Source organism: Xiphophorus couchianus, chromosome 10 (assembly GCF_001444195.1).
Source record: "Xiphophorus couchianus chromosome 10, X_couchianus-1.0, whole genome shotgun sequence".
NCBI classification, from domain to species: Eukaryota; Metazoa; Chordata; class Actinopteri; order Cyprinodontiformes; family Poeciliidae; genus Xiphophorus; species Xiphophorus couchianus.
Window position 1 is genome coordinate 11,764,221 of NC_040237.1, and position 12,778 is coordinate 11,776,998.

The 12,778-nt window shown below is 36.8% G+C and overlaps 2 protein-coding genes across 4 annotated transcripts; both read left to right on the forward strand.

Moving 5' to 3' along the window:
• The first annotated feature begins 1,039 nt into the window (after positions 1-1,039).
• On the forward strand, positions 1,040-6,442 carry LOC114151990 (gastrula zinc finger protein XlCGF26.1-like). The gene is made up of 3 exons (XM_028029584.1): positions 1,040-1,468; positions 2,567-2,738; positions 3,562-6,442. The coding sequence occupies exons 2-3, from the start codon at positions 2,624-2,626 to the stop codon at positions 5,217-5,219; spliced, it is 1,773 nt and encodes a 590-aa protein (XP_027885385.1). The 5' UTR covers positions 1,040-1,468; positions 2,567-2,623; the 3' UTR covers positions 5,220-6,442.
• Positions 6,443-6,665: 223 nt separating this feature from the next.
• On the forward strand, positions 6,666-12,428 carry LOC114151989 (gastrula zinc finger protein XlCGF57.1-like). 3 transcript variants are annotated; one of them, XM_028029581.1, is made up of 5 exons: positions 6,666-7,072; positions 7,156-7,307; positions 7,388-7,625; positions 8,607-8,951; positions 9,533-12,428. In XM_028029581.1, the coding sequence occupies exons 3-5, from the start codon at positions 7,520-7,522 to the stop codon at positions 10,876-10,878; spliced, it is 1,797 nt and encodes a 598-aa protein (XP_027885382.1). In that variant the 5' UTR covers positions 6,666-7,072; positions 7,156-7,307; positions 7,388-7,519; the 3' UTR covers positions 10,879-12,428. The 3 variants fall into 3 exon arrangements, with proteins under 3 accessions (XP_027885382.1, XP_027885384.1, XP_027885381.1); XM_028029583.1 differs by having other exon boundaries at positions 7,405-7,625; XM_028029580.1 differs by having other exon boundaries at positions 7,412-7,625.
• The last annotated feature ends 350 nt before the right edge of the window (positions 12,429-12,778 follow it).

A 12,778-nucleotide genomic window follows, 5' to 3' on the forward strand; every position in this document is an offset into this window, starting at 1 on the left:
TCTGCTGTGATCATTCTTGTTTATACTTAAAGAATTTGGTGAAGAGTGTCTGAACCCATATATTTACAAAGAAAACTGAAAATGTAGAATTTGTATGTGTTCGCCTCACTTTTTACTGCAGCTTCTTCGAATCGACCTTTGGTGTACATCGTTGACCTTTCACATCGACAGACAAAAACGGCCCCATCCAATCTGAAAATGACATCAAGGTCAGTCAAACTGGGTCAGCAGTATCTGTAAACATCAGTTTAAGTGTCCTCACAAATTTGAAGTTGGGCTTTGACTTGACCGTTCTAGTTAATCGCTTTTTTATATATATATATAAAGCTTAATTTCAAAACCTGCTACAGATCTACATCTCTGTGTAGTCAACAGTTCATGATAGTTTAGAACTATGATGTCAATATTTTATTTTTAAAAAGATACACATCTTAGTAAAATCTAAATATCTAAAAACTTTAACTCTGACATGAACCAAAGGCAAAATCCTGACATCTGCAGTCAGATGTTCAAGGTCATATTTATGGGGTGTTTCTCATCTAAATGGTGTGACAGTGAGTGAGAAATATCTATGGCGTTGCTGATATTTATGCTGCAGTAAAAATAAACCTGTACTATGTTTATAATACAAAAAACTGCACAGCACACAGTATAAATGTGTATACATATGTACTATATATAAATGTTTATATGTATAAAGATGCTCAATGGCATATGATTACAAATATTCCACTTTGACATGAAGTAAAGTGATCTCAATATTTGTGCTTTATAAAAAAAAGTTAGTGAATTACTTCATTTTGGAAAGTTCAGCATATGGGATTCAGCTGATTTTGACGTACTATATTTTTGTAAAACTACTTGTAATTGTAATCATTTAGAGAAGTATGACGAATATCTGTGCACCTAAGTTGAACAGAATCAACTATATGAAACGGCATGCTTAAAATGCACATCAACATACTTTATCTGCATATCCTTATGTTTATGTAGACGTTAATGCCACTCACAATATGGCGGCGACATTAACGCACGACTCGGACGTTTCTTTGTCTGAGCAAATAGGAAGTAACCAGGGATGTATCAATGTTAGCTTAACTGGCCTGACGAAAAACTGCTTTTTGTGAGAATTATGTGTTACTTTAATCATTAATAATTTTTCAAACTCTCTACTTTATATTTCGGGTGGGTTTCGTGTTTGCTTCTTTGTTTTGAAGCACTGTGATTGTTTGTTGTCGGAGCTTGTAGCATAGCATGAAATTAGCCTTTGTGGAGCTAAATGAGCTAACAGCAGTCAGTTGGTCAGTGTTTCCGAGGTTAAAGCCTTTAAATGTTCATGGTTAAGTAGCAGAAGACGAGTCCACACTGCGAGTCTGTGAGACTGTGCGGTGAAGATCACGTCGTCTGCGGACACAACCTGCAAGCCCTGTTCCGCTGAGGACCAACAGTCTGGAGACAGTTGTAGTGGGTATGTTGGCAACATTTTCAGAAGAGATTTTAGTTAAAACGAACCATTTTATCTGAAAGAGCTTTAAAGTAACTCTTTAATAATACCAAGATCATGCATGTGGTGTTGAGAGGTCCAAATTATGGGGCCGTCTATTTCCCACACTTTGAAATATTTGACCTAGAATCATAAAGAAAAAATTATTAGAAATATTTATCAGACATTGCAATGAACTATAGTAAAAAAAAAATTTTAAAAATCATAGCAATATAAAAATGTCAAAAACATTTCATGGTAATAAAGCAATAGTAGTGTTTGCCTTTCATAGTTGTCAGAATGAATGTTAATGGATTTGTAATGGTCCCTTTATTCAGTGCATTTGTCAGGCATCTCTGAAAGGTAATAAAACAATGTAAAAGAAGTTAAAGTTTTGACAAAAATAAAATATCTGTTGTTCTTTTTTTATTTTTTTAAATAATCTTTATAAAAAGGGAATTAGACTTTTTTTGGAAATGGAGGTAGTAGTTCGTCCTGCCCGTTCGGACCCTTCTCCGTCGTGTCCTTGGACAAGACTCTTCACCCGCCTTTCCTGCTAGTGGTGGTCGGAGGGCCAGGCTGCTCCAACATGTTAATATTACTTCCATTCTGAAGAAATTTTGATAAAAGCTTCCGAAATTTTGGTGTTGGAATTTGGTGCTGATAAAGGTTTCCAGCTCCTCAAGAGTTTATGGTCATCAATTATATATTTATGGCTTAATGATGTGGCACATGTTTTGGTAGCAGGTCTGAACTGCAGGCAGGTCAGTTCAACACCTTTTTTGACAAAAAAGCCGTTCTGCTGCAATAGCTGTAGTGTGTTTTGCATTGTCCTGGGATACACAAGGTGTGCTCTGAAATAGGCATGGTGTGGAAGGGGGTCATATGTTGCTCTAAAACCATTATATAACTATCAGATTTGAAATGAGCTTATTTAGTCAATGAAGGTGAATTTTTCAGTTTCAACATTATGTATCGTTATGTTCTGTTGTGAACAAAATATTAGCTTATTAATTACTAACATTGAAACCTTTCTGGAATCCAGGTTTAAATAAGTTCTAATTTATTCTATTGACCTACTAGAGCATGTGAAGGTTGCAAACGAGGATTCTGAAAAGGAGAATCACAGGAGGAGCGAGGATGTCTGAGATGATGAAAGTTGAAGCAAATGAGCCTGGAGGGTTCAGCTTGGATCCCCACATACCTGCAACCACATCGGAACTGGAGGAGGAAACACAAGACAGCAAAGATCTCAGTAAGTGAAACACGCATTTGTTTTCTGGGTTAGAGCAAATTAACTCTGTCTGGAAGTTATAAAAGAGCTGCTGGGCATGGAACGAATCAGAGAGAGAGAGAAATATATCTGAATATCCAGGCAGGGGCAGAATACTATGGCCTAAAATTCACTGCGGGATTGCAGGTATTGTGATTCCTGCAAGTCTAGCTTTTATAATGTGGGAAATTCTCGCATACAATTACAGCAATGTGTATTGACATGGATGTTTCTAGTGGAACCATGAAATAAAATGAAGAACACTTCAGCACACTCCCCTTCCCTTTGCTGTGCAACATCAGTGAAATAAGCTGCTCCTTTTATAAAAACTACTTAAAAGCAAAAAAAATAAAATAATAATTATAGTGCCCGGAAACCCATAAGTTAATCATAGTTGAGTTTGATTCAGCTAGTTCCTTCGTTGTCCTATTCAGTAGCCACACAGAATGAGAAAAGTCATTAACTGGGTTTTTGTAGAACTTGATAGCTTGGTGAGGAGGCAGTGCAGCAATTTTATTCAGATATGTTGAAGCACATTTAAGCATTGTAGGATGCTGGCCTCGAGCTGAACACTCTTGGAGAAAGAACTCCTGGTTGGAAGATTATTTTAAATTAGAAATCAAACTAAATAGTTAATTACATGCTAAATTATAATTTCTTTTCTTAAACTGACAAACAAAAAAAATGCAATTTCCAAACAATATTGAGTAGTTGTTTCTTTAAATGTAAGAGAATGATAATGTTTTTAAAAGTAATCTGTTCTTGAAATTGCAAAAATCATTGATTAAACAAATACTGCTCTCAGTCCAACAGATATTGGTGATTAAAGAAGAGGTTCCCCATGAATGGAGTCCAAGTTTGGATCCAGAGACGTCGCACAAACAGGAGGGATTGGAGGAACTGTGGACCAAACAGGAGGACGAGCAGGTCATTGTGAAGATGGAAGACGAAGAGAAACCTCGGTTTTCAGAGCTTCAGCAAATCAAAACTGAAGACAACAGAGCGACAGAAGCTCAAACCAGCAGTTCAGCCGTAAAGATTAAAGCAGACCCCGATGGAGGGAAATGTGGAGGACCAGAACCGGGCAGAAAACCTGATCCAGTATGTTCTTCTCAGGAAAGTAAGATGGCAGTTCACAAAAAAAGTAAAATATCAAAACCACATTCCAAACGTACAGCTCAGATTGAAGTTAATGTGGGAGAGAAGCCGTTTGGTTGCAATAGTTGTGGCAAAAGACTCAGACATAAAACTCATGTTAAATTACATATGATGATTCACAGTGGAAAGAGAGAACATAAATGTGATGTTTCTACCAAAGCATCCAAAGAAAAGCGTTCTCCCCAGACGCACAAGAGAGTTCGCACTGGAGATAAAGCATTTGCGTGTGAGGATTGTGGTAGAAAGTTTCATGCAAAGAAATTGTTCCAGCAGCATCTGAAGGTTCATTCAGAAGAAAAACCTTTTTCTTGTGATGTCTGTGGTACAAAATTTAAAAGAAAGGAAACACTTAAAAACCACACAAGGATACACACTGCAGAGAAACCATTTGTTTGTAGTGTTTGTAGTAAAGGCTTTTCACAACAGATTCATCTCAAAAGTCACATGCGTGTTCACACTGGAGAGAAACCGTTCATCTGTAGCTTTTGCAGTAAAGGATTTGCATTACAAGAGAACTTAAAGAGACACATCCGTGTTCACACGGGAGAGAAAATGTTTGTTTGTAGTTTTTGTAGTAAAGGATTTTCACTGCAGCAAAATTTAAAGAGTCACATGCATGTTCACACTGGGGAAAAACCATTTATCTGCAGTATTTGTAGTAAAGGATTTTATCAACATGGAGTGCTGAAGAGACACATGCGTGTTCACACAGGAGAGAAACCATTTATTTGTAGTGTTTGTGGAAAAGGATTTTCACTACAAGAGAATCTAAAGAGACACATGCATGTCCACACTGCAGAGAAGCTATTCATTTGTAGTATTTGTAGTAAAGGATTTTCACAACAAGATACTTTAAAGAGGCACATGTGTGTTCATACGGGAGAGAGACCATTTATTTGCAGTGTTTGCAATAAAGGGTTTTCACAACATCATCATCTGAAAAAACACATGGATGTTCACACGGCGCCATTTAGCTGTAGTGATTGCGGTAAACATTTTTTGAAGGAGATCCAGTTGGAGCGACATGTAAAAGTCCACACAGAGGAGAGACCATATGGATGTGATGTCTGCAAAAGCAGATTTATTCAGAAGTGTCATCTTGACAACCACATGAGAGTCCATTCAGGAGAGAAACCGTTTGTTTGCGATGTTTGTAGTAAAGCATTTTCACAACAAGACCGTCTAAAGAGACACATGCGTGTTCACACATGTGAAAAACCATTTGTTTGTCATGTTTGCAGTAAAGCATTTTCACAACAAGGGAATCTGAAGAGACACATGGGTGTTCATGAGGGCTGCATGTAGTGAAGAAATCTAGAATCTAGTAGAAATATCAAAATTAAATATTTAGAGGGCTAAAAGCTTCAATATGATCAAAAATAATGATTAGATAAACCTGGAGCAGATAAATGTGGTCTATTCAGAATGTCTGCTTTTGTCATGGAGTGGACAATATGGTATTAAAATGAATTCGTGGTAGTTCAAGAAAAGTTAGCAAAGTATTTGCTGACTGATTTTTGAATTGTCAACAGATGCTCACAAGCAGAGGGCGGACATAATGTGGACCTGTACAAGTGGGCCAATATCAACAAGCAAGCAGCTTCATGTTATAAGTCATAGTGACTTATAACAGTGGTTAGACAGTGGTTTTTACTGTCTGTATAAAAAATGTTATGCAAAGCATAACATAAAGGTGATACATAGATGTATGTGCTGTCCTGCTGGTACTATGGCAATGGTACAGTATGCACCAAATGAGCAGCATACATGATTATCATCTTGGCTGATTATTATTATTAAAACTGAGTGTCGATGAGCAAGTAAATAAACCAGCAGACTTCATGGCATTATTCCATAGTTTTTATGGCTGTAAATAGAACTGATACAAATGAATAACTACATGACTGAATTGACTTTTGCTTGTGATAAACTCAAGAAAAATGTTTCTATGAAGTGAGCAGGGGTGGGTAGAGAACCCAAAACTTGTACTCAAATAAGAGGAAGACTAATTCATCAAATTTCTTCTCAAGTGAAAATATACATCCAAGTATACATCTGTTAAAGTAAAAGCTGCCTTTCCTCCTGTTTCTGTTAGTTAGAGAGGGCCTAGAGATCAGTGGTAGCAAATCTTTGACTAGTTTTGGTTGATAAACATTCAGATGTTCAGCTCTACAAATATTTAAAACTTCTTCATGTCTGGTTATCTCACCACCAAATCAGCCTCTGATGTTTGATTTCTGTTCTTCTCTGATATATGTTTTTAATTGAGGCCACTAGTTATTGTGCTGCAGAATTAACCATTGAAGCGCTATGAATTATGTATCTCTGTAAAAGAAAATTCTGTTTTTTACTTCTGCCTTTGCTGTCACTGTTGAACATTATTTTTTGTTTTTGTTGTCGGAACAAATGCTGGCTCACCTTTTTATTTAAGAATATTTGCTTTATGTTTCCTGGTGCAAAAATATGTGTATTAAAATCCTGTAGTACTTCCATTAAAATTATTAATGTAATAAGTAACAGTTGTCTTATAAAGTGTGTGAGAGGATGTTTTTTTTCTGAACTGGTGATGAAACAAGGCAGATACTTGGGATTTCCAGTTTCAGAGCACCTGGTATCAACAATGTAACTCAAACGTGAGCAGGAGTGTGTGAAGTGTCAAAGCAACTCCTGGCACCAGTTACTCACATCTACTGGACATAACATTCAGCTCTTTATCATTATACAAATACAATATTTTAATGTTTGTTTAATAAGTAAAACAAAAAGGATTCTTTAAGAATCTTAACACTAAATGATGCCTAGTGTGTGATGCGCTTTAAAGCATATAATTCAGTACATTATTTTTTAATATAGTTCCACCACTAATTTAAGTCCATCTGCTGATGGCTCATATTGCCCCAGCAGACCACAGTCTCAGCGCTTGGCTCAATTTCCTTCGGAGAAGAACTGGACATAGCCACTCTCAATATGGCGGCGACGTAGTGAACGTATAACCCGGACCAGCTCGGTTTGCGTTTATTATTTGTTGGAATGAGGATTAATTACGATGACAGTGTTAGCTTGACTGGCTATATCCCGACGAAAGACGCTTGTTTGTGTGAAATATGTGTGATAAAAATGTCCTTGCTAAATCTCCCAGACTCTGATTGACCATCTCGGTAAGAATGTCGCTTATACGTGTTTGCTGTGAACCTCTGTGATTATTTCTAGCCGACATTTGTCGTTCATTATATGTAATTAGAGAATGGAGCGCTGGTGACCATGGAGCTAAAGCAGCAGACAGGAAAGACCTGATCATCGTTTGTGGACACTTCCTCTTACATTGTTGTCCAGCTGAGGACAGAGAGACTGGAGATAGTTTCAGAGTGGACCCACCCAGAACTACTGACCAAGGTATCAGACGCTCTCCTCTGCAGTATCGCGTCAGATCTCTTATGGTTTACATTTTCTGATAATATACTTTCTTTGATTAGATCCTGATTTGTGTCAGATTCCAGTTTCAGGCAGCAGAAGATCCTGGTAATATGACTGAAGCCTTGATCCATTAGAACTTGTGAGGGTTAAAGACAAGGATTGTGAACAGGGGAATCCCAGGTGGAGCGAGGATGACTGAGATGATGAAGGTTGAAGCAGATGAACCTGGAGGGTTCCCCCCTCTACCTGCAGGATCGACATCGGAACTGGAGGAAAGACAAGACAACAAAGGTCTCAGTAAGTGACGCACAGAAACAGTCACTACAGAGTTCTTTGTTTAATCTAAAAAGGAATTTAAAAAATCATCTTAAATTATCAGGATTGGGTCAACTTTTAAAACCATTTGTCTGTAGAGTCAATCTGGAGTAATTTGTGAAGAAACACTAATGTTTTAATGATGAAAGGTTTTATATTCAGTTTTTAACTTAAGAGGTTCTAAGTAACCTGTATTCCATGTGTTTTTACCCCTTCAACTTTATTTATGTCTATTTTTGCACACAACACTTCAGTTTTTCTCTGCTGAAACTGTGTGATATAAGATTATGATATCCATTAATGTCGACTCCCCAACATGATGTATTTTAACCTTCAGACAACTTTGATATAGATGCACATGGAGGTGCCATATTTTGGACAAGGCATTGAGTTACTTCACTCTACCATGTTAAACACAAACTAAACTAATCTAATGTTCAGATTTACTATGTATTCTTAAAACATTGGTAAAAATATGAAATAAAATTTTAACCATTTTCCAAGACTGGTTAAATATGGGAAAATATTTGAATTCTCCTTCTTTTTTTTGACAACCTGCTAAGGGTCTTTACACTAAGGTATATTTATATGGCACTTTTAGCTTGGAATTGCTACATCAAACCTTTAGTTTTTGTCCCACTGATCAATCGATTTGATGTACTCTATCAATGTAAATCAGGGGTGTCAAAGTCCAGTCCTCAAGGGCCGGTGTCCTGCAACGTTTAGATGTGCCTCTGCTGCACCACACCTGAATAGAATAATTAGGTCATTAGCAAGGCTTTGGAGAACTGATTTGCACAAGGAGGAGGTAATTAAGTCATTTCATTCCAGCGTTTTGTACCTGTGGAACATCTAAAAACTGCAGGACAGCGGCCCTTGAGGACTGGAGTTTGACACTTGTGATGTAAATCATTCTTCTGTGGATTTTTTGATTAATGTCCATGGCTTGTTCACCTCTGCCAGTCCGTCAGATGTTGGTGATTAAAGAGGTTCCTCATCCCTGGACCTCCAGTTTGGACCAGGAGGATCCAGGACCCCCCCACATGAAGGAGGAAGAAGAGGAGCAGTGGATCAGTCAGGAGGTAGAGCAGCTTACTGTGAAGATGGAAGATGAAGAGAAACTTCAGTTACCAGAGCTTCAGCAAATAAAAACTGAAGACAACAGAGCAACAAAAACTTTGCCCGCTTGTTCAGTTGGACAGATGGAAAAAGAACCTGATAGAAAGGACTGTGGGAGACCAGAATCAGACATGAACCTGGACCCAGCATGTTCCTCTCAAAAGAGCAAGATGACAATTCACAGAAGAGGTAAAGGGTCTAAAAAGTTTTCCCAAGCAGTGTTCACAAAAACATGAAACAATGTGCTCACATGCTACAGACGTGCATTTAAGGAGGAGACCCCCTGACATGTGCATATTTTTATTCAGTACTGGAAACATTGCAGACAAGAATTTTATGCTCAGATGATAGAAGTATGACCTCATACCACTTTTATTGCTACTACAGTGGACCCTGCCTATTCGCAGTCCAGTATTGGCAGATTCACTTCTTAGTGTATTTTTATCTGGAACATAACTCCAAATAATTTTAGGAAATGTGCTCATTTACAGATTTTTATTCATATCTCAAAAATTTTAAAAGAAGGTGCTGCTTGGGAATCTGAAATACAAAGTGCTACTTGACTCGGTGTTGGCTGGCGTTTGCAATCGATACATTAAATATTCTTGTCTAATATTGTTGTTACATTTACATTTTATTTCATTCTGTGGTAACTATCTATTTACATTTGGCACAAAGTGCTTTCAATAAAAATGTGCCTCTTTTTTGCTGACGCTTGTGTATCAATGTAACATGGATTTGCTAATCAACTTTTGATTATTGTATTTCAGTGCTTCCACTCCATCAGATGTTGGTGATTAAAGAGGTTCCTCATGACTGGAATCCTAGTTTGGGCCAACAGGACCCAGATCCCCACATAAAGGAGGAAGAAGAGGAACTGTGGATTAGTGAGGAGGAAGAGCAACTTACTGTGAAGATTGAAGATGAAGAGAAACCTCAGTTATCAGAGCTCTCCCACAATAAAACTGAAGACAATATAGAGACAGCAGCTTTAACGACTTGGTCAATTGAACAGATGAAAACAGAATGTGATGGAGAGGACTGTGGAGGACCACAACCAGACAGGAACGCATATTCAGAAGACTCTTCCCAAGAAAGTAAAATGGCTGTTCACAGTAAAGGTAAAGGAACTGCAACGTATCGTCTTCATACACATAGGCAACTCCACACTGGGGAGAAACCATTTGTTTGTGATTATTGTGGTAAAGGGTTTCATGCAAAGAACTTTCTCAAGACTCATGAGAAGACCCATTCAGAAGGAAAACCTTTTTTCTGTGACGTTTGTGGTAGAAAATTTCATCGAAAGAGTAGTATTAAACAGCACATGAGGAGCCACACTTCAGAAAAACCATTTGTTTGTAGTGTTTGCAACAGAGGATTTTCACAAGAAAATTTTCTGGAAAGGCACATGCATGTTCACACAGCACATAAACCGTTTACTTGTAGTTTTTGCAGTAAAGGTTTTTCCCAACAAAATACTCTATTGAATCACTTATGTATTCACACAGGAGAGAAACCATTTATTTGTAGTGTTTGCAGTAAAGGATTTTCCCTAGAAACTGTACTAAAAAGGCACATGCTTATTCACACGGGTGAGAAACCATTTATTTGTAGCATTTGTTGTAAAGGATTTTCACGACAAGAGAATTTAAAGAGCCACATGCGTGTTCACACTGGAGACAGACCATTTGTTTGCAGTGTTTGCTGTAAAGGATTTTCACGACAAGGATATTTAAAGAAACATATGGATGTTCACACTGCACCATTTAGCTGCAGTGAGTGTGGTAAACATTTTGTGAAGGAAATCCAGTTGGAGCGACATGTAAAGGTCCACACAGAGGAGAGGCCTTTTGGGTGTGATATCTGTAAAACCAGATTTATTCAGAAGTGTCATCTTGACAACCACATGAGAGTCCATTCAGGGGAGAAACCATTTGTTTGTACTCTTTGCAGTAAAGGATTTTCACAACAAGATCGTCTAAAGAGACACATGCGGGTTCACACATGCGAAAAACCGTTTGTTTGTAATGTTTGCAGTAAAGCGTTTTCACAACATGGGAATCTGAAGACTCACATGAGTGTTCACGAGGGTTGCAAGAATGAATCAAAATCCTGACGTGAGGTTGATTAGACTGCATTAGCATATCCTTAAAGAGGCATGTTAATGCCAACCTAGATTATTTCACTGAGCAAATACATTTAAATAAAAGATCTTTAAAAATCTAATTGAAATGTCAAAATAAAGTGTCAAAAATTTAGATGGCCAAAAGTTTTCATTTGATGATCAATATAATGATTAGAAAAACCTAGAGCAGATCAACAATAACTGGTCTATTCTCAGCTTTTGTATTACAATGAAAGCCTGATATTTAAAACGGCAGTATTAAATGTTTTCCATCCACAGAGAATCATTTTATAGCGCAATCAACTATGTTCCTTTGAGTTATTATACAAGTACTGTACATAACAAATATGGCCTAAAAGAAATTTGACTTGGTAATTTAACACTTTGAAATTGGGCCTCTATGTCTTTAAGAAGGTTCTGCTCTTTACAACACTTTATTTTCAAGAAATCATCACCTCTCTCCTCTCTTAACCGTTTATCAACATTTTTACCAGCATTGCACTGAGAAGTAACTCCTATAATGAGCTCAGCAGATGTGCAGTTCCACCAGCTGTTTGTTAATTGCCTCTGGCTAGTCTGAAGGGGAATCATGTGGGGCCGGTACTCTGAAACAAAACCTTGGGATGAATGAATGGCTGCCACCGGAGATTAAAAGAATCCTCAAACATATATGGAATATGTAAGCACTGCATACGTGATTATCTGGCTGATTTATATTAGTAAATCCTCGAGTTAAAATACAGTGATTCTGAATATAAGAATGTAAGTACACCAGCAGGCTTGTATGCTAGACCTGCTAAGAATTAGCTTTGCTGGCATTATTCTATAGTTTTATGGTTGTAAAATAAGCACTGATACAATTTAGTAAGTACAGCTGAATTATTTGCTTGTGATAAACTCCAGAACTCCATTAGCATTTCAAAGATGAGAAATGCTAATGATCACTTCTATCCACTCACTACATTTAATTGCTAGCAACCATATGCCTGCAGTTTGCTTCAAAGAGATCACTTGCCTCCCATTTCTGTCCGAGCAGCAAAGAGCACAATTATATATTTTCTATTTGTTCAGTTATACTTTGCTCTTTGTTTTGAAAAAAGAAATTATGCACTTTTCTGAATGAGAGCTTAATTGATTCCAGCTTATTGATTTTAGCCTAATTAGGAAAGTTAACTTGTCATATTGTAATTAGTCATATATTTGGCTTGTAACTAGAAAGAACACTGTGTCTTCAAAATATCTTCTGATACCATTGTATCAGAAATAGCATTGAGTGTAAAGTATTTTCTTTTTTGTATCCTGGGACCCCTAGTTCACTCACTGCCAAATGGGTCAGTTTTTTTTTCTCGTTTGTATTTTTAATTGAGGTTGCTGCAGGTTAAATCGTTGAAATTGTACAAATGATGCATCTCTTTTAAAAACAATAGTCTCATTCTCTCTCCATTTCATGTTACCTGTTGCAAAAATATGTGTATTAAAATAACTGAGAACTGTTGTTGAAGTTTGTCTAAAGCATTTTTAATAAAAATGTTTAAAAGATGTGTTCAGACTGATGTTTATTCTATAATTACAGAAAAAATGGACCTATTAGTCTCGCAAATTACCTGAGATTAAATGTTTTGTTATTTTTGAAAACATTGATCACAGCATAAATGTAAAGTCCTTATAAAAAGGTTATATTGTTGCAGGAAAATTTTCAGTATTCAAGGTGCCGCATGAACTGACTAGCAAGTACATTATTACCTTGGTGAAAAAAATTATATATTTAAGTGTATTTTAAATATGATGTATTTTTCTGAAATACATTGTTAGTATGTTATCAAGTGGGTATATTTAAGATTATAATAAAAATATAAAATAATATTTTAAAAGCATTCTTATAATACTCTTT

Excerpts from the sequence above, each read along its gene's own strand:
- LOC114151990 (XM_028029584.1), top strand. The coding sequence starts at position 2,624 with ATGTCTGAGATGATGAAAGTTGAAGCAAATGAGCCTGGAGGGTTCAGC. Across the intron at positions 2,739-3,561 it reads ACAAGACAGCAAAGATCTCA|TCCAACAGATATTGGTGATT; the intron begins GTAAGTGAAACA and ends TACTGCTCTCAG.
- LOC114151989 (XM_028029581.1), top strand. The coding sequence starts at position 7,520 with ATGACTGAGATGATGAAGGTTGAAGCAGATGAACCTGGAGGGTTCCCC. Across the intron at positions 7,626-8,606 it reads ACAAGACAACAAAGGTCTCA|TCCGTCAGATGTTGGTGATT; the intron begins GTAAGTGACGCA and ends CACCTCTGCCAG. Across the intron at positions 8,952-9,532 it reads GATGACAATTCACAGAAGAG|TGCTTCCACTCCATCAGATG; the intron begins GTAAAGGGTCTA and ends ATTGTATTTCAG.